The sequence below is a fragment of the Abramis brama genome, assembly GCF_963993115.1.
Source record: "Abramis brama genome assembly, chromosome: 10".
Lineage (NCBI taxonomy): Eukaryota > Metazoa > Chordata > Actinopteri > Cypriniformes > Leuciscidae > Abramis > Abramis brama.
In genome coordinates, this window is record NC_139972.1 from 30,399,263 (window position 1) to 30,420,635 (window position 21,373).

At 35.8% G+C, this 21,373-nt stretch overlaps 3 protein-coding genes across 5 annotated transcripts; 1 reads left to right on the forward strand and 2 right to left on the reverse strand.

Annotated features, from left to right (window-relative positions):
* Positions 1 to 185: 185 nt before the first annotated feature.
* On the reverse strand, positions 186 to 2,396 carry lypc (ly6 domain containing, pigment cell). The gene is made up of 3 exons (XM_084127373.1): positions 2,274 to 2,396; positions 1,842 to 1,961; positions 186 to 1,641 (listed from the first exon to the last, which is right to left on the reverse strand). Exons 1-3 carry the CDS (start codon positions 2,323 to 2,325, stop codon positions 1,433 to 1,435), a joined length of 381 nt encoding a protein of 126 aa, XP_083983499.1. The 5' UTR covers positions 2,326 to 2,396; the 3' UTR covers positions 186 to 1,432.
* Positions 2,397 to 3,305: 909 nt separating this feature from the next.
* rps5 (ribosomal protein S5) lies at positions 3,306 to 6,384 on the reverse strand. The gene is made up of 6 exons (XM_084126092.1): positions 6,305 to 6,384; positions 5,507 to 5,614; positions 4,649 to 4,858; positions 4,347 to 4,475; positions 3,552 to 3,650; positions 3,306 to 3,420 (listed from the first exon to the last, which is right to left on the reverse strand). Exons 2-6 carry the CDS (start codon positions 5,612 to 5,614, stop codon positions 3,352 to 3,354), a joined length of 615 nt encoding a protein of 204 aa, XP_083982218.1. The 5' UTR covers positions 6,305 to 6,384; the 3' UTR covers positions 3,306 to 3,351.
* A 3,615-nt stretch (positions 6,385 to 9,999) lies between these two features.
* cab39 (calcium binding protein 39) lies at positions 10,000 to 21,124 on the forward strand. Of its 3 annotated transcripts, none has more exons than XM_084126515.1 (9): positions 10,000 to 10,153; positions 13,007 to 13,161; positions 13,269 to 13,433; positions 15,422 to 15,540; positions 17,316 to 17,484; positions 17,616 to 17,675; positions 18,883 to 18,948; positions 19,506 to 19,649; positions 19,736 to 21,124. In XM_084126515.1, exons 2-9 carry the CDS (start codon positions 13,048 to 13,050, stop codon positions 19,922 to 19,924), a joined length of 1,026 nt encoding a protein of 341 aa, XP_083982641.1. In that variant the 5' UTR covers positions 10,000 to 10,153; positions 13,007 to 13,047; the 3' UTR covers positions 19,925 to 21,124. The 3 variants fall into 3 exon arrangements, with proteins under 3 accessions (XP_083982641.1, XP_083982642.1, XP_083982643.1); XM_084126516.1 differs by having other exon boundaries at positions 10,017 to 10,153; positions 12,997 to 13,161; XM_084126517.1 differs by lacking the exon at positions 10,000 to 10,153 and adding an exon at positions 11,693 to 12,530.
* Positions 21,125 to 21,373: the final 249 nt, after the last annotated feature.

Here is a 21,373-nt window from a genome sequence, read left to right on the forward strand (position 1 = left end):
CTTTTGAGTTGTAACTGTATGTCCTGCATTTGTTTATATATATATATATATATATATATATATATGTTTATAAAAAAAACTAGTGTGTGATTAATGCGCGAAACACCGCACACAGAATTTAACATCTGACCATGCAATTCCTTTTAATTTATTTTTAAAAACACCTTACAAAATCAAGCAAGACGCACAAATAAGGTTATTTATTAAGTTGAATTTATCCATGTGTAAAATGCAGCAATGCTGATTGAAACAGTAAAGGCTTCTTGTTAGGACTGTTATAAAAATAGATACAATTGGTAACACTTTATTTTACAGTGTCCTTGTTGCACATGACATTTTACAGGTTGTATTAGTTATAATTAGTTAAAGGGGTGGTATAATGCCCTTTTGACAAGATATAAAATAAGTATTTGATGTCCCCAGAGTGTGTATGTGAAATTTTAGCTCAAAATACCCCACATATATTTTTATATAGCATGTTAAAATTGTCACTTTTTGAGGGATGGCAAAAACGCATCGTTTTTGTGTCTGTCCCTTTAAATGCAAATGAGCTGCTGCTCCCGGCACAGAGGGCGGAGCTTCAACAGCTTGTGTCCTTTTACCTCACACAGACATGCACTGAAAATGTCAAAACTTTCAAGTCAGACAATGATGGAGAGACTCAAGAAGAGGCGACAACATGTAGAAAGCAACAGGACATTTCTGAATGGTTAGTTGAAGAATTTATGCAGCTGATGTGGAGTTAACTAGCATATTCTGTCATGATAATTAAATTGTGTTCCCGGGGGCGGAGTTTATGTAAATTTTAGGGTTGGTGATGTCACTAACCCGGGAGGAATGTGTGTAGTCCCCCCACCAGTTTGTTGTAGTCCTTAAAAAGCAATTTTTTTAAAAGCAAATCTCTTCATTTGCTTTGAACTTTGAGCATTGTAACTTTGCAGATGTTGTTTATGCTCAAACAGCAACATTACACACTAACTAAAGTAAGAAAAGTGAAATCACAATCAACCACCCCTTACACTAGTTAACATGAACTAATAATGAACTGCACTTCTACAGCATTTATTAATCTTTGTTAATGTTAATTTCAACATTTATTAATACATTATTAAACTAATATTTAATTAACCTTATTGTAAAGTGTTAACACTATAGTAATAACTATAAATTATGCATAATTCCATGCAACTAACCCTAAACCAATCCCCAATCCTAATCCTATAGTAAGTACATGTTAAGTATTACTTAAATGCGTACATACACCTTAAAATAAAGTGTAACCCAAGGGTTCTAGGAATTACTTTATTTTTTAACCAAACTTACAATTATTCAAGATATCCCCAAAAGTGTGTTATTGTTGTTGGTGGTGTTAGCCAACATTTTGTCTGTTTTTTTTTCTTAGTTTTTTTCTTATAGAGTCCATTAGTTGAGTTTACTGTGAATAAAGTAATGCCAGAAGAAGCGAGAGCAGGGTGCTGGACCATATGCCAGCAGAACTGGCTGAGATGCCGTTGCAGAGCAGAGTATCACAGCAGTCGCTGGTGAAGGTAAAGTTTAAACCAAAGGCAAACTTCTCTCCTGTTAATCCACACAGGGCAGGAAGAGCACAGCTCTTTTCATACAGGGTGACCTGAAAGTCCCCTGTTCAAAGAAAAACACACATAATGACAAGCAAAATGTCTGGCTTATGCAAATTTGTTTGTTAAATTCTAGTAACATCCAAAATACTCAACACAGCATGATCACTGGAATTTGAAGGTCTCATTGCTTGCAAGTAAATCAAGCACATAATTCCAATCATCTGTCACAGACTGAATGACATTAATGACACAAGTACATACCTCGCTGTCCTACAGCTTTGCTAGAAAGGCAGAGCTGACCCGGTGAACACCTGGTGGGGAACTTGAGACAGTCCAGGGGTGAGATGGAAGGAAATACACATGTATAACAGAACAGAGGAACTGTAAGAGGACAGATGAAAAGAATTATATTAGCAAATTTGTAGTAGATGATATGCAAAGATACAATGGAATTCAATTAGAAGCTTTCCATTTTCTTATTGTAGGAGTAAAAAAAGCATTAAAGTGCACTGTAAAGCACGATCACTTCCTATTCCTAAAAAATACTGTAATATAAGAGGGTTGACATTTACATGAACTGTTTAAGAGCTATATAAGAGCTATTTTAAGTAATAAAGCTTATGGAAGTGAAAAACTATTACAACAAATGTGAAAACAATGGCATCGCTTTATCTATTACTTTTTTTAACTTACCCACAGATGGGAGAAGACAAAAGAAGAGGATGTGTCTAAAAGGTTGAGACATATTTAGATTTTCTTAGTCTACGGCGTAATCCTTTCACAGGTCAGAATGGTCCAGGTTGTACATTATCATCTTTTCCTGTAACCCTGCCCTTTTAACATCAAAATGCGACTCCACCCTAGAACATAATTCAATTCGGGCTTCAGCAGTTTGTTGATGCAGCTCTGAGGTCAGAATATCACTGGCAGAGGTCTGAATGCCCTTTAGATAACATGTAAACATCTATTTTCAAAATAACAATTAACTTCTTGATTTAGTGTTGGGTTCACCTCATGTATTTTATGTATTCAATCCATTGTTTGTCATTTATAAAAAATGTACTGATTCAATATGGGTTTAACGTCAGATATATTACATTGTCAACTGAAGTTCTTCCTTTAGCTTTATTTACCAGCCAATCCCAAACATGCAGGCGGACACAAGTTACAACCACACACCAATACCACATATCTTCAAAACAGCCAGCTTCATTTCAGCAAGAGGACTGTCAGATCTTAAGGTTACGATCTGATCCATGTGCTGGCAAGGGTAGAGCAGCAGCACACATTTAATTACAGAATAGATTTGTTAATGAAAGGCATGCAGGGTAGAGGAATGAATGTCAAATGACTGAGGGTCTTATGACTGTAGGATTCAAAAATATGGTTAAAATCAGTTTTATATAAAGATTTAACTGCTTAATTCAGTGAGCTCTCAAGGCAGCTTAGATCAGAAACTTTAAGCAGTGCAAGTAAAACAAGATATGAAATGTTACAGCCAATCGGTTGTCATTTTAGACAATGCAACTGCTGAAATAGCACAAGAAGCATTGACTCCACATTACTTTGGGGAAAATCTGTTTATCTGAGGTAATCACACATTTACCAAAATTCAACTAAGAAAAGATTCACAACCCTTCAAGAGTTCATCCTCGTTCACCTGACTCTAAATACAGGAGATATATCAGCATTGCATTTAAGAGAAAAAAAACAACCAGCCATGAATACATTTCATACTTTTATTGTAATCCAAATTTCTACAAAATGGAGATTAGCGGTTAGATTTGGCCACTCTCTCCAGCTCATCTTTCTTCTTGATGGCGTAAGAGTTGGAGGAACCCTGCAATACAAACAGAAAAATAACTTTGTAATAGCAGACAAAATTCAACAATAACAAGATTCATACATTCATTTACTGTACATGATCTGGAGGTGTAGATAATAAAAATCTGATCAGATTGTCTCTCTCACCTTGGCGGCGTTGATGAGCTCATCAGCAAGACACTCTGCAATAGTCTTGATGTTCCTGAAAGCAGCTTCTCTTGCACCAGTGCAGAGCAGCCAGATGGCCTAAAATCATAACACCAACAGACAATAAGTGACACATAGACCATATCTTCACCGACCATTTCTGTGAACAACCAAATCGCAAAGGCCTAATAAAGTCTCTTGAGTTACCAAAAGCTTCCTAACTTATGATAAGTCCCTTGTTCCAACCCCAGAAAATGCATTAAAGACATCGTTAATATAGTCCAAGTGACTACAGTGGCTCAATTTTAAGTTTATAAAGCGACGAGAATACTTTTTGTGTGCAAAAAAACCCCAAAAATTCAACTATTCATTTCCTTCTCTCTGGGCCTCGAGTTTTTTCACGTGGTACAACAGACGTAGTGTCTTAGAAGCCTATGGAGGAGTGATCCAGCTCTCAGATTTAATCAAAAATATCTTAATTTGTGTTCCGAAGATGAACGAAGGTCTTACGGGGTTGGAACAACATGAGGGTGAGTAATTACTGACAGAATTTTCATTTTTGGGTTAACTAACCCTTTAACTCAACATACAATCCACAATAACTCATTTTAAATTAAATAACTTCATTCCTGGTGTCAAAAACTTGCACTTTGATGACATTTGGTTTTCTAGTCACCAAAACGCATAGTTCTCCATGTCGTATGAGCGGCCCCTAAAGAAACTTTAAATAGCCAGATAGCTATTTAGAGACTTTTAGCTAGTTCTCACTCAAACGACACTTGAAGAAAATCAGACCTGGTTGACCCTGCGCAGGGGGGACACGTCAACAGCCTGTCTCCTCACGGTTCCAGCACGTCCGATACGAGTGGAGTCTTCACGAGGGCCACTGTTGATGATGGCGTTCACCAGAATCTGCAGAGGATTCTGGAAACCAAATAGAAATGGTCTACTATTAATACAGACTATTAATATCTCAGAAATGGTTTACAAAAATCATTACCAAATTTTCATTCTGCAATATGTTTAAACAGGCCTTATACTTTGCTATGACAAAACAAGGCAACAAAGCATGAATAAATCTGGAAAATGGGTCTGACCTCGCCAGTGAGCAGGTGGATGATCTCAAAGGCGTGTTTCACGATGCGGACGGTCAGCAGTTTCTTGCCGTTGTTGCGTCCGTGCATCATCATGGAGTTAGTGACGCGCTCCACAATGGGACACTGAGCCTTACGGAAACGCTTGGCTGCGTATCTGCCGCTGGAATGGGGGAGGTATTTGGCATATTTCTCCTTCACGGCAATGTAATCCTATTGAAAGAGAGACATATGTTGATGTGCTTAATGTACAGCCTCCAAATAAACACGATCAAAACAATGGCAAAAAAATATTTTTGTCAGTGTAAAAAAATTAAAAAATCTGTGTAATAGTAATAATGTCCACTTTCAGGTTGTGATATTTTTGCTGTGAAATATTTAAAGATTATTTATATAGTAAACTAAGAACAACTTTTAAATTGTTATTAATATTTCAACATATACGGGACTGAAGCCACCTAGATTTACTTGATTCATATATAACTTAAAAAAATCATGTTAAAAATATTAAACAACAGGCTTTTGAGGAACATTTCTACATCTCTCTCGTATTGCATTGCATTATGCTTTGTCTACAATTAAAACAGCATTGCTTTGAACAAAGCATTATAATATCTTACCAAGACATATTGACAAATATAGAATGACAACTGATGTTTATATACATTAAAGTCTGTCATAAAAAATCTCATTGATTTACAATTGTAAGCCATCAGAAATTCATCTTGCTTTCTGGCCATACAAATAACATCTGCACCAATGTCTTTTCATAGGGTTAATGACAAATAAAAAACATATGCATTCCTTACAAAACCATGTCCATGTCATGTTAATGTCCAGCTGTGTGAGCGTCAAACACACCTGCAGTGAGATGTCATTGATCTGCACATCATCTGTGCTCCATTTGCCGAAGAGTTTGATCTCTGGTGTCTCAGCGACAGCTGGCGCAGCCTCCCAATCTTCAGCCATCTTTACAATCAAATGAGAAAAAAAGTCACATTTATATGTACATAAAGGTGTCCACAACACACATACCAATCCATAAAAATCATAGAGTTAACAAAATAATCCTAGATGAATTGAGGGAGAAAAAGCAAGCTGAATTCAACAAAAATAACAAAAAGTTACATTTCATATAATAACGCAATTCTATTTTAAAAGATAAGGGTGTCCCACACAAAAAAAGCAGCAATTTTTAATTAATTAATACAGTACATAATGTTTTATTCCATTTAAACCAATGTATGTTGGAAGTTAAAACGAGGATAAATAATCACGATCTCAACTTGTCTTCATATAGATTACGAATATGATCCCAACCTAATTAACTTACACCCTAAATTTACTCTTAATCCATACGCCGTAACCCAATACTACAGTAACGTTAAACATGATTCATCTAAATTTGACACTTTGTGAAATAGAAGACAAAATGTCATAATTCACATGTGCGGGTTCTTCTTCACTCTTGGTCTTTTCTAAGGGAGAGACAGCGGGCTCGTGGACCGCTTACAGAAGAGGCACAAAATCATCGTTTTGACGAGCTACATGACATATACGAGCCAAAACACGAATATGATTCTGTTAACAACCAGATGAGTATATTTTGATGTGGATGGAAAGGGTATAAAGGGTTTAAAATCTGTTTTTCGTCGTTACCTTCGCAGCGTGTGTGTGTATGGCGCACTCGAGCAGGCGGAAAGGAAGAGCGACACGAGGGCCGAGAAAAAAACCACTTCCGCTCGAAGCGCTTCCGTGTCGAGCTCTTCTTCGGCTCTGCTCTCTCTGTGGACGTCTGAGGGGGCTTATCGCCACCTGCCACTTACTGGGGTGCAAAAATATGACCTAAAACTCTTTCTCAATTTTTTGAAAGCAAAGTTGTTGTGTGTTTTTTTTTGTAAATGGGTCAGTGTACTCTAGAAAATGTTGCTTTTCAATGAGTTTTGCTGAGGTTAGGGTAACAAGTAAAAAAAAAAACCTGTAACAAAAAATGAGACAATAAACACTCAATTTATTTAGATTTCCGATTAATTAAAAACAAATGTTTGATCAATTAGGAATTAAGACTAAAAGCCGCTTTACACCCGACACTTTTTTTACATGCTGTTTGTTTAAGCAGAGCTTATATTTCTTATTTTAGCTAACATTACATCTTCAGAGATCCAGCTAATGACACCCTAACCACAAATCCGTTTTTGTTTTGTTTTTTGCACCATTTTACAAATAAATCATTCAGTGTATGTCTTTGTGAATACCAAGAACAAACGCAAATGCATTATCCTGGATCTCTGTTGAAGTATATTATTTAACCAGTAGAGGGCGGTGAAGCATACACAAACACACTAGCCTTCTTGGCTTTTCACACTACTTTTTGTTTTTGTTTTTTTTACAGTCTGGGCTTTACCATAAGCATAAGGGGCCTGTCCAAATCATCGGGTCCAATTTCAATACCCACACTCTAAGGTAGTTTGCATTGTCCCTGGTCTGAAAAATGTTAAAGTTCAGTACACTCAACGCACACTAAATCCACACTGTCTATCAGAGAGGTATTTGAGGCTAAGCTATCCCGTCATTCACGAGCTACGTCTTCCGATTTCGCGTCATGTCTAGCAAAACTTTCAATTGTAAATTAAATTAATTAGATATTGCATATAATCCGGATTCAAAACGTAAATTATTGCACATTTTAGTGGTGCAGAGACTGCAGAGACTGAAAATGAAGCCCCACAATCACGTGTGTCCCATTGAGTAAACAAAAATCTTAAAACACTTCTTAAGCCAACTTGAACACTTTGGCCAAACTCCGAAAATACGTCCCGTAAGTGTAGACAAGTGGTCTGGTGATGTATTTGGACAGGCTCCAGCTTTGAGGCAGAGGTTCTCAACCAGGAGCCCGGGGCCCTCGGCAAACTTCCAGGGGGCCTCAGTAAATGTTCAAATTATTTAAAATAATTTATAACATAAACGAAATGAAAATGCTTTAAAAACACCTAAATTGAAGTTAAAATAATTTGAAATAAATATTTTAAATAACGAATTTAATTTAAAAAAAAATATATATATTTTATATAATATATTTTTTGACATATTTTTGAGTTTATTTATTTTTGTTACTACAAAGAGGCACATATCAGCATAGACAAGAGGACCTTCAAATAATGTCTTGGACAAAGGGAGTCAAACTGCTTTAAGACACTCCTCATCCAAATCCCTTTAGGATTTTGTCTGAATATAATTTATTATGTAAATTAGACGATAACACCTCATGGTCTACTAAGTGTACGTGGACAACATGTCAAGCAAATTAAACTCCAACTCCCTAAATAATACAATTATTTTCTAATTCAGTGTTATAGGCTATTGGTATATTTTCATTCGATAAGTTTGAAAATGAATTGCCAAAAATATAAAACTGCATGTTTATTTTTCTGTTTATTGTACATTGTACCAGTTTACTTTAGTTTTATTTAAATTCAGTTTCCCTTTCACCATGTATTTATTTATGAATGAATGAATGAACGAACGAACGAATGAACGGACGGACGGACGAATGAATGAATGAATGAATAAGTTTCATTGTAGGAACAATAACTGACATACACAGAAACAATGGCAAATATCTGTATTGGGAAACTGATTCATCTTCCTCACTGTTATTAGTCAGTTATTGGGCCTGTTTCAATATGTCTATTTGTTTATATTTATTGAGTTGTCTTCTTCATAAAAAAAATATATTTTATTTTAAAAGTATGTGCATCTTTAATTACAAACATATTTTTATTTAACTTCTTTTTTACTTTATAGTTGTTTTATTGCATCATTTTTAACAATAACAACTAGATTAAAGAAAAAAGAAAGAAATAATACAAATACGGTATGTCAGCGTCTTGATAACTGCTTGATAAGCAAATAGCATATGGGCTACTACATGCTAGCATCCATTGCGAATAAATCAAAGAAAATAATCACGTCTCTACAGTGATTTACGGTATTTTTGTTTTGGTGATGCTGTTAATGTATGAAGGCAATAAGCCATCCATAATTTAAAAGTTTGTTTATAGTAAAAATTAGTTTGAGACACAGCCCCCTACTTTTGCGCAAGTAGAGGCCCAGTGTGATGGACAGAATACAGATAAGGCAGGCATATACGTCAGTCTCTAGTCAACTAACGTTACCTTGTTTATCTTTAAATCGGTGATGTACAAACCACAATAGATACGAAGCCCCTTCTCATCGTTAGTGTCACTCCATACTCAGACTGTGTGCGTAAATGGAGTTGAGGTTGCGCACAGGATGGCTCTGATAGGACCTTCAAATAATGTCTTGGACAAAGGGAGTCAAACTGCTTTAAGACACTCCTCATCCAAATCCCTTTAGGATTTTGTCTGAATATAATTTATTATGTAAATTAGACGATAACACCTCATGGTCTACTAAGTGTACGTGGACAACATGTCAAGCAAATTAAACTCCAACTCCCTAAATAATACAATTATTTTCTAATTCAGTGTTATAGGCTATTGGTATATTTTCATTCGATAAGTTTGAAAATGAATTGCCAAAAATATAAAACTGCATGTTTATTTTTCTGTTTATTGTACATTGTACCAGTTTACTTTAGTTTTATTTAAATTCAGTTTCCCTTTCACCATGTATTTATTTATGAATGAATGAATGAACGAACGAACGGACGGACGGACGAATGAATGAATGAATGAATAAGTTTCATTGTAGGAACAATAACTGACATACACAGAAACAATGGCAAATATCTGTATTGAGAAACTGATTCATCTTCCTCACTGTTATTAGTCAGTTATTGGGCCTGTTTCAATATATCTATTTGTTTATATTTATTGAGTTGTCTTCTTCATAAAAAAAATATATTTTATTTTAAAAGTATGTGCATCTTTAATTACAAACATATTTTTATTTAACTTCTTTTTTACTTTATAGTTGTTTTATTGCATCATTTTTAACAATAACAACTAGATTAAAGAAAAAAGAAAGAAATAATACAAATACGGTATATCGGCGTCTTGATAACTGCTTGATAAGCAAATAGCATATGGGCTACTACATGCTAGCATCCATTGTGAATAAATCAAAGAAAATAATCACGTCTTTACAGTGATTTACGGTATTTTTGTTTTGGTGATGCTGTTAATGTATGAAGGCAATAAGCTATCCATAATTTAAAAGTTTGTTTGTAGTAAAAATTAGTCATTTACATTTGTGTATGAGCAGTTGTATTTTCTTTCTTCATGGAGAGAGAGAGAGAGAGAGCGAGAGAGAGAGAGAGAGAGCGCGTTTGTTTGGGGCTTTTATTTTGAAATCCTCCTCACTGCAGGTTTGCGGAAGTTCTCGCTGCTGATTGTAGCCTAACACACACACACACACAGACGGTTCTCCGCTCAAATCTGGCTAAGAAATAACACACCAAAACATCATATTCCAGGAATCACACCGCTATTCGCTAGAAAAGGCCGAAGGAGACCCAAAAATAAGGTGTGATATTGTTTACTTTTCTTTTGTTGGCTCTTGTTATGCAGCTATATATTGTTAAGTGCACGTAGAGGCCTATCAGAGCCATCCTGTGCGCAACCTCAACTCCATTTACGCACACAGTCTGAGTATGGAGTGACACTAACGATGAGAAGGGGCTTCGTATCTATTGTGGTTTGTACATCACCGATTTAAAGATAAACAAGGTAACGTTAGTTGACTAGAGGCTGACGTATATGCCTGCCTTATCTGTATTCTGTCACACTATCACACTGGGCCTCTACTTGCGCAAAAGTAGGGGGCTGTGTCTCAAACTAGTCTGCAACCTACCCAGGCAACAGCATAGACATGTCTGAACTGGGGGCCGTCATAGATTCATTCTAGGTAGACAGTTCACTAGGATTGAGTCACAGTTAAAGTGAAGCCCCTCTGTCATCTAGATAATCGAGCCCTTTATATCACAGTTAGACATGGGCTGCTTCATAACTTCTGCTGATTTACACAGATCTTGATGCTGAATCCACTAGCATGTGTATAATGTGTTGGGTATTAACAGTTGCACCATCAAATATACCAATACTTAACAGCTGAACAGTACATAGTTGTGATTTTGATCTATTATCTACATTATCATCCAGTTAGGACACAAGTATGCATGCAACTGCTGTTTAATTTGACCTGTTTCGAATCTTTGTCATTAGATGATGCCATTAAACTAGTCTTTGACAATTTTAATATTGCTGACATCAGCCGATAACTCAACCGATCAGCCGATAAAATGTTGCCAGGAGTGTCCGGGTATTTTGAATGTCCTGTTTTCTAGTGTATTAGAGTGAAATTAAGTAAATAATGTTATTTATAAGAGAATAATTTATTATAATATTTAAAATAATTTTAAAAATGATCAATAAATATGATTGAATAATATATATTTTTCACAGAATAGGCCTATATCCCAGAATATATTGCATAAAGATTCAGACACATTTTACATATTAAATAATTATAAAAAAAATAAATATACCCTGCAATATCCAACTCCCTTAATAAATTATATTTTGTTATATTTTCATTTGATAACAATCTTTAGTTTTAGAGTTCTCGTATATAAATATGCACATAATACATCCCTTTATTACTTATTCAGTTTCCTTATATTTAGTTATTTATATTTAGTTATTGTTACTATTGTAGCACTATAAAATGGGGTCTCCATCAAACTGTGTGTGTATTTATTTATTATAAATATATAATAGACCAACAAAAATTGGAATTCATAAATTCTATAAATATATTTGTATATATAGTGTGATAGCCTACTATTCATAAAACACATTGTGACAAACTACGCCTACCTGTTTGAAACCGAAAACACTTTGACTAAAACATGATTATAAACTAATGTACTATTAATATTGTTTCATAGATACTACGATATAGCCTTTGTGATGTGTGAAGACTAACCCTGCTCTCCACCGTATTGTACAGTATTGTTGATTTTGACAGTACAGCATGCAGCAGTAATTGTTGGCAATGCAACAAATGTAATTATTAACATCATGTGCAACAATTATGATTATTAGCATCATATTAGTGTGGCTGATCAGTTAACCTGTAATTGATCTCATGCAACCATTGCAGCAACTATGAAATTAATGTTTAGTTCAGGGGTGTCCAAACTCGGTCCTGGAGAGTTTAGCTGCAACTTGCCTCAACACGAGTCTGGAAGTTTCCAGTATGCCCAGTAAGGGCTTGATTGGCTGGTTCAGGTGTGTTTAATTGGGCATCTGAGCTCTGCAGGACAGTGACCCTCAGGAGCAGGACTAGACACCCCTGGTTTAGATGTAAACTCTGTTTGGGTTCAGATTTGCGTTGCTCAGACATGGCGAGCGTGGTTGGTCACCAGGTCACGGATTTGGCGAACTTGCACAAGCTAATGGAGATTAACCGGCTGGACGTATGGTCCTGTGACGCACGGATCCCACGAGCTGCCACATGGAGTATTCAGAGCACACTGTAATATTAATAATAGTTTGTGTTTTGGAAAAGGGTAATGGAAAAACATCAGTATTTCTGAGTGATTTTTCTTCAGGTCAGAACTTCATGCTTGAGTTTGGCTGCTGTGATCTTTTGGAGGAAACCAGCACACAGGCGTATTCATTGAAGAGGTTCCTGCTGCACATTTCCTGTTTATCAACTTTGCAAAGCTCACCTCGCATTTGTGCTGTGTCTGACATGTGTCTGTGTGTGTGAACATAAGGTGTGAATTTACACCCTAGCCTAGTGGAGTTCAACTTCCTTCTATAATTAGTTCAAATGTGCTAACTTGAAATTCAGAGAAATGTTGATGGCAGTGAGCACTGAACTTGCCTTTAATCTGGTTATTTTTCTTTTGATTATTTATTATTATTTTTTTTTGTATTTACTTGTTTTTTGTTGTTATTATATATATATATATATATATATATATATATATATATATATATATATATATAGTACTGTGCAAAAGTCTTGGGCATGTTAATACATTTTTTCATTTGTTTCTCTGTTTGTTCATTCTTTCATTTGTTTATTTATTCATTCTCATGTTTTTGTTTAATTCATTCATTTTTTTCTGTTTTTGTTCACTTGTTTTGTTTATTATTGTTCGTTTTCCCTTTCTTTCTGTGACTTCTACGTTTTTCTTTTGCTGATTCTAAGTCGGTTGTCAGTTCTATTATCTGTTGTTTTGTTTTGGTTATTCTTTTGCTCATGAAAGAGTTCTCGTTTGATTGTTTGTCCATTCGTTCTTTCTCAGTCATTTTCTTCTTTCCCTCCTTTTGACGTTCTCTCTGTTTCTCGTTCACTTTTTCACAGCTGGGCTCTCTGCTACCTGGTTGCCCTGGTAAGGTTTCGCCATGCCGTTCCCTTTCGGTAAGTCTCACAAGTGTCCCGCGGACATTGTGAAGAATCTAAAGGACAGCATGACCATTCTGGAGAAGCAGGACATTTCGGACAAGAAGGCTGAGAAGGTATTTGAACAATGCGCTGTTACACACGTGTGTTTGGGCTTGTACTGTTAATGTCACCTATTAAAGAGTTTCATGAGGCCATTAATAAGAGGGCTGTGTGTCTGCAGGCCTCTGAAGAGGTGTCCAAATCTCTGTTGGCGATGAAGGAGATTCTCTATGGCACGAGTGAGAAGGAGCCGCAGACAGAAGCCGTGGCTCAGCTGGCTCAGGAGCTCTACAACAGCGGTCTGCTCAGCACCCTCGTCGCAGATCTGCAGCTCATTGACTTTGAGGTGGGGGACGAGTTTAATAGACTAAGCCACAAAAATATATTCTTGTCACATGAAAAGTAAAGTCCCTCAAAATCCACTGAGCAGCTCTCAAATGCTCTTTTAAAGGGATATTTCACTGCTGGAAAGACGAATGTGAAGAAGTTGATGGAATAGGATAGAAATTGGTGCCTTTTAGACTGAGAAAAGTGAGAATTTATTTTTGGCTCATGTGGATGAAAGACGACAACTCCCAGAATGCACTTGCTTCGCTGCCCTACGAGGCCACTCCCAAGCCACGCCTACCGGTTACAGAGGGCAGTATCGAAAGAAATTATTCAACTAGGCTACTAGTTGACTTGAAACTGAAAAGACGCCGTTTTAAGCGGATGTCACAACACATGTCAGTAGACCGGGAAGATTTGAAAACGAGCGATTGATTTATAAATCTGTGAGATCTTATGCTGTGGAAATACAAACTGGAAGACTGATGAAACCCCGCCTCCTGGATCCCCAAAAATGTTCCTATGGGGTTTTATAATTTCATTAATTGAAAAACCCCATTATAAAACCCCATAGGAAAATCTTGAAGGAACCAGTGCCGAATAATGTCTTCTGGGTTCTGATCTCTTTAGTATGTAATCGCCACAGAACAATGTAGTACAAAGGTGTTTACTAGCCAGAGCAAACTTTTCGGAAAGTCAGTTTAGGCAAGCTGTTGCGATTCCCGAAACGAACCACGCTTTGGCCTTATTTTGTTCGAAATGACGTCACACCAGTTCATTCTTCGGTTTCACTTGAAGTAAATTGGAGCTTTTAAACTTTCTAGTTCACACCTAGACATTTACATTTATTCATTTATGCAAAGCGACTTACAAATTAGCTAAAACAACTTAATTACAGTTTTTTTTTCAATATCTATTTCTAGAACTTAAAATAACTAGAAAAAGTTCATTCATTGTAAAAAACAAAAAAACTATTTTTGCATGACTTTTCCAGGTCTAAAATAAAACATTCCTCATATATCCAGGTTTTCCATGACCATGACAACCCTGTTTCATTAATTAAATGAAAGGCTAAATTAAATTAGGAAATATGATATCAGTTTATATCTTCATTTTAAGCTTATTTTTTTAAGCACATGGTCTTATTTTGAATGATTTTAAGCCAAACACCCATTCAGTTAGAAAAAAGAAGTCGACACCCAAGCGTCTCCAGTCGACACTAGATAATATTTATACTCTAGCACTGCATCTACAGTCGACAACTGGCTTTGAGTCGGACGACGTTTTGTCCCTTTTTATAATAATTGAACTGATCTATTATTTTCAATTCTATTATCTCGAAGCAATTCTCAGAAAAGCTCTCTCAAAAAGGTGGTGTTTTTTTATAGGATAGACTGGACCGATACAAAAGTAATAACAGAATAACATGACCTATGACTCATGATCATTTTCTTTCAATATGATCATTCACTATTCAATCTGTGCGAAACAAGCCCCCAGTTCCATGGAAGAGGTTAGAAGTTCATTTGATTACTTAATATGTCATGCGACTATTATTGAATATTATTTTTTGGATATTGTCTAGCCAGCATCTGAAAGTTTCCACTGGTTTCAACACATCAACAGAGTTCATTTTGTTCTTCAAGTGTTAGAATGTCAGGCCTGTAGGAGAAGTAATGTTAGATGTTAGAATTATGATTAGTTTAAAATACAATTCACTATTTCACTAAACAATTCACAATAGCCACAAAAGAGATGCCCTCCTCTAATCATAAGTGGCTTCTTATTATGCAACTGAGAGACGTTAATATTGCGTGTATTAACAGATGTCAATGGCAAACTGTCTTGACTGGCCACTTGTGAACGGATCAGCCGGATCAATGGTTTTTAAACAGTTTTACAAGATTTACATACTTTATTTCTCAAATTCCAGTTTGTGGAAATACATGTTTTTATTTTCAATTAATTGAGCTTTTCAGTAACTATTCTGCATTTTTTTTCCTTTAGGGCAAGAAAGACGTGGCACAGATCTTTAATAATATTTTGAGACGTCAAATCGGCACACGGACACCCACTGTTGAATACCTGTGCACTCAACAAAATATACTCTTCATGCTGCTTAAAGGGTGAGACACACTCACAAACATATTGTGAAGACATTAATTTGATTTTCATATTCACCTATTTAATATATAACATAAATGTGGCAGTTGTCAGACTAGTTCGATCTGCTTTTCTAAATTTGAAGCTGGTGTTTCGATCATATCTCAGACTAAGGTATCAAGGAAGTGGTTTGGTGACTAAATATGAGACTATTGGTAAATATTTTAGATGAGCTATCTGATCCCAGATGAGTATTTACTCTAGTGAGTCAGCATTAGCAATGGGTACATCTTATCCTACATCAGCGATACCATCTTTAATGTGAATTGTTTAGATAGTTCACAACATGTTAGTGCTTTTCCAATTATCAAATTCCTTAAAACTTAAAAGTAAGCCGTATGACTTCAGAGGACTTGAAAAAAACATATAGTTTTAAGTCAAGAATATAGCAGACAAGCCATTTGGACAAGTCAAATCATGTCAAAAATAACAATATAGTGTTACAAAGAAGCTTTACAGAAAATCATGATGTTAATGTTTATAATATCTTAATATATTAATGCCTTATAGTCTCATTAAGCAGATTAGAACAATCAAGCAGTTGAGATATGCAATATAGTATATATAGCCCTACTCTAGTATGTTGTGTGTATGCAGATAAAATTAGACATACTTTTATATCCAAATTCATTTAAAGATCAGGGAGATAATATAGTTATGTTTTATGAAAAAATCAAGCAGTTGAGATTAGCTATTTACTATATATTGCTTTACGTGAGTGTATGAGAATAAAGTTGGATATAAATTACATCCAACTTCATATACACATCAACTATTATTTTATTTTAGACTACTTTTGTGGTACTTTTTTGTTATTTTTTGGAGCTTGACAACCCCTGACCACCATTTAGTTTCATTGTATGAAAAAAGTAGCATGAACATCCAACTTAAATGTGCTGTATGTCATTTTTTTTACTGTACTAAAGCATAAAAATTAGTGCTGGGCAACGATTAATCACGATTAATTGCATCCAAAATAAAAGTTTGTGTTTACATATTATATGTGTGTGTACTGTGTATAATTATTTTGTATATATAAATACACACACATGCATGTATATATTTAAGAAAATGTGTTATTTATATATAAAATATTTATATATATTATAAGTTGTTATTATATACAGTGTGTATATATATGCAAATATTTCTTAAATATATACATGTATATGTGTGTGTATTTTATATATACAAAATAATTATACACAGTACACACACATATAATATGTAAACACAAACTTTTATTTTTGATGAGATTAATCGCGATTAATCGTTGCCCAGCACTAATAAAAATACCATAATTTTGGAAACATGCTAAGTTCAAATACTTGTTTCTCTGAAAAACACAATGCTACTGTCAGTTAATTTGAAATGTGTGTTCAGTGTCATAATGTCTGTTTTTGTTTTGGTCTTTGATCCCGCCCACTTCCAATTTACCCAATAGTATTTGATTCCCGGGTTGCCAGTTTGAGGGAAACACAGCATATTGCAGCCATGGAAGTCAGCAAACAAACTTGGGTCAGAGATCACAGTTTGTGTCCTCTATCTGGCAACCCACGTGAGCATTGACTCCAATGAAGAGGGGGTGGAAAAAAACTGCAGTACCCATTTCAACCACTAGCTGTCAATATTACATTGTGCAACTTTAAATCTCCTTCAGGGTCTATGAATGAAAAAAACTTTTAGAACAACATGAGGATGTGTATATGGTGGCCAAATGTTCCTGTCTTTTTTGCAGTTACGAGTCTCCAGACATCGCTCTGAACTGCGGGATCATGCTGAGGGAATGTATACGGCATGAGCCGCTGGCAAAGATCACCCTCTGCTCTGAGCAGTTCTACGATTTCTTCAGATACGTGGAGATGTCCACCTTCGACATCGCCTCGGATGCATTTGCCACTTTTAAAGTTAGTATGTTGACAAACAAACTAGCCTAGGTGTTTGTTTTGTCTGGGCGGCGGTGGTTGAGTATTTCATCTTCAGATGCCCTGTATAATTATTATGTCTGATAAATTCCATTTGTTTGGTTTTCTTCCAGGATTTGCTGACGAGACACAAACTGCTCAGCGCTGAGTTTCTGGAGCAACACTATGATAGAGTGAGTTACTGACTTTTCTTTTCATTTATTTGGCTTCCATCACTGTCTGTTATCATTGGATCTGTCAGTCATTCTACAAGAAGTTCCTCGAATTTGCATTTGTTTCTTTGCACTTAATGTGAAAGTCAATACATTTTGGTATTGATTTGAATGTGAAGTGGGCCCAAAAAAACCCCTTTTAGTCACACTTTAAAATATTTCAAATTCTTTACATATGAATTTAGATATGAATATCATTTCTACAAATGCAAAACACATATTTGCATTATGATTTTGGTGTCAAGTTGATTTTAGTGGATGTATGAACTAAGTTCTTCACATCAACAACAGCTTTTTGTAACATTAGGCAACCAAATGTCCAAATACTTTTGTCATAATTTTAGACTATATTGCTGCGTTCACACTGCTAGTTTTGGGATTGACAACCGCATTTACTTACAGGTGAGTCTCAAAATGTCCCAGTCTCGAATACTGTCTGTATGACCGTGCATCGAGAGTCAAGCTAGTATTCTCTTGCTAGTAACCATAGCGGCAGTAACCAAATTAATATCAAAGATGGCGATGTTTATAAAACTGAAAAGCCTCATCACTTTTGACACGACAAGAAGAGTCCAATTGAGCTGCGAGTTTGTCTGTCAAATATTTGTTAACCGACCGCAGCTTTTATACCTGGGTAGAGAGTGAAGCATTTGACTCGCACGTAGAACACAAAACTGACACACAGCTTATATCTCGCTGTTTCTGTAAGTTACTGAAATCGAAACTACAAACCCACAACACACTGTAGAGAAGCATTTGTGCAGTGTAGGACATCTCTCTCCAAATGTCTGGCTTGAGACAACTAGTTGTCCAATACGGTTCCTTTCACACATCGCAGGGTTTCCGAGAATGCGGTTGTGTTGTGATTCCTGAAAATGTACGAGTGTGAGTTCGGTTATAGAGTGCGGTTGTCACTCCCGTAACTAACTGAACCGTGTGTGAACATAACCATATTAAGGACTCAAATACAGGACGTGTTTTGTTAAGTGTTTTGCTTGTAAAGTGCTATCTTTCTTTAAAATAAATACCACTTGATTTGATATTTTATCTAATGCAAGTGTGTTGTAAGTATGCTTTACTTTTCTGGGCTACTGTATGAGAAGAAGCCAGACAATCTGAAATTTACTGTATATCTCTGTCCTTTCTTTTCTCCACTTTTGGTCTTCAGTTCTTTAGTGAATATGAGAAACTGCTTCACTCAGAAAACTATGTGACTAAGAGGCAGTCGCTAAAGGTAAGGAACGGGTTGATTTGTATGTTGTTGTGCTTATTAAAACTGCTGTTCAAAAGGTATTTTGGTAGTTTTTGAAAAGTTTTTTATTTGATCAAAATACAGTAAGAACTGTAATATTGTGAAATATTATTACAATTTAAAAGAACTGCTTTCTGTTTGAATATATTTGTAAAATGTAATTTATTTCTGTGATCAAAGCTGAATTTTCAGCATCATTACTCCAGTCTTCAGTGTCACATGATCCTTCATGAAACTGATTATTTTTTTCAGTAGTCTTTGATGAATAGAAAGTAAAAAAAACAGCATTTTTTGTAACATTATAAATGTCTTAACTTTTGATCAATTTAATGTGTCCTTGCTGAATCAAATAAACAATTTCTTAATATTTTTGCTCACAAACCTTTGAACAGTAGTGTATATCTATATGTGTGTATAGTTGTGTTTAGCAACACAGCTTTATAATGCATTTAAACTGAACTGTGCGCATGTTTACTGTAGCCATTACATCTTTATTATTAAGTGCTTCTGGTGTTTTATGTATTTCCTCTTCCTCTCAGCTTTTGGGAGAGCTGCTTTTGGACAGACACAACTTCACTATAATGACGAAGTACATTAGCAAACCAGAGAACCTCAAACTCATGATGAACCTACTGAGAGACAAGAGCCGCAACATCCAGTTTGAGGCTTTCCATGTGTTTAAGGTTTGAATCTATTATTATTTCACCAACCCGAAACTTGTCTCAAGCTTCAAAATTCTGAGTGACAAGTTCTTTCTCTGTGCGTTCAGGTGTTTGTGGCCAATCCGAACAAGACCCAGCCCATCCTCGACATCCTGCTGAAGAACCAGACCAAACTCATCGAGTTCCTCAGCAAGTTCCAGAACGACCGAGCCGAGGACGAGCAGTTCAGCGACGAGAAGACATATCTAATCAAACAGATCCGAGACCTCAAGAGGCCGACCCCGCAGGAAGCTTGAGAAGGATAACGAATGGTTAAAAGTGCAAAGAGGACGTCTAGACAGTGCTTTAGGCAACGTCTGGACGATGTTTGGCTCTCTGGGACGTTGAGTGGCCGTAGCACTGGGCATGTTTTTGTGTTTTGCAGGAACCGTTAAATGCCGTTTGAGCTCGGTGGGGCGACGAGGATGAAGAAGAGTCTTGCTTCGCTGGACATACAACCTCTTCCCCTTACAATGTTTTATTCTCATGTTTCAAAAAAACGAGCAAAATGAACAGAAAGGATGGATGTAGATGCTGCTGCTTTATTGCACATAAAGAGGGAGGGTTTTGTACCTCATACACAACCATACACTCAAATGTCTCTTGATGCTAATTAGCCCATGCAAGTTGAGGATATTAATGAATACAAGGAAATTTGACATGCATAAAGCACTTATGCAGTGACCCATTCAAACACACTCCTGTCAACTCATTTGCTCACTGTCGCCGGGGGAGTTGCATGAAAGCTACAAATGTGACGCATCAACATGTTTTGCACATTTTGAGGTTGCGTATCCTGGGTGAATAAATGTGTAGGACCTACATACTGTAGGGTTTTTCATCTTCCCTTTTTTGTTTTGGCTTTGTAGACCTAATTGGATGTGCGATGGCACCTCACAGCCTCTTTAACGGTTTATGGGTGTTTCAGATTCATTGTGAAAGTCGTATGGAAAGGAGAAGATGAGTGTGGTTTGGCGAGTTAGTTGTGGCTGTGCTGTCGATTTCGGGTTAACTTTGCCATTCCTTTCTTATTGTATTAGTCACTGCATTAAGTGGGTGTAATGGAAAGTTAACTTGTGAAATCTGACAGATTTCTTGTGGTCGTGACATTAAGATCTGTGCCCTGCTTAGTCTTGTTTTCAGTAAAACTAAACCCCCACTGGCATAGTGTATACATTTGTGTTAACCAGGGCCATTAGTTTGATCATTTGGTGAGTGCATGAGTGAATCTCACAAATCACATTTAACCTCAAAATCAAAAGGAAAATAATATGTTGAGACTTTCCTATTACTATAAAGCATCTGGTCTTAATTTTAACTGGTCTTAATTTTTTTGTAATTTTCATAATTGTCAATAGTACTTTTCGCTAAATTCCCAATAAGCTTAACCAGAGTAGTAGAGTCTTTACAATAAGTATAAATTTATAACAAAATATATATATATATATATATATATATATATATATATATATATATATATATATATATATATATATATATATATACACAACCCCCCCCCCCCCCCCAGATAATTAGATATTTATCACAGATAAACATATATCACAGATAATTGTGATAAATAATGGGACAAATCTTTAATAGTCCAATAACCATACACAAACTATAATCTATAATTTCCTATGTCTTGCTTTTGAGTTTGAGGTGAAATGTGACCTGGACAAGTTCTTTTCTGGTTTTGCGTAATT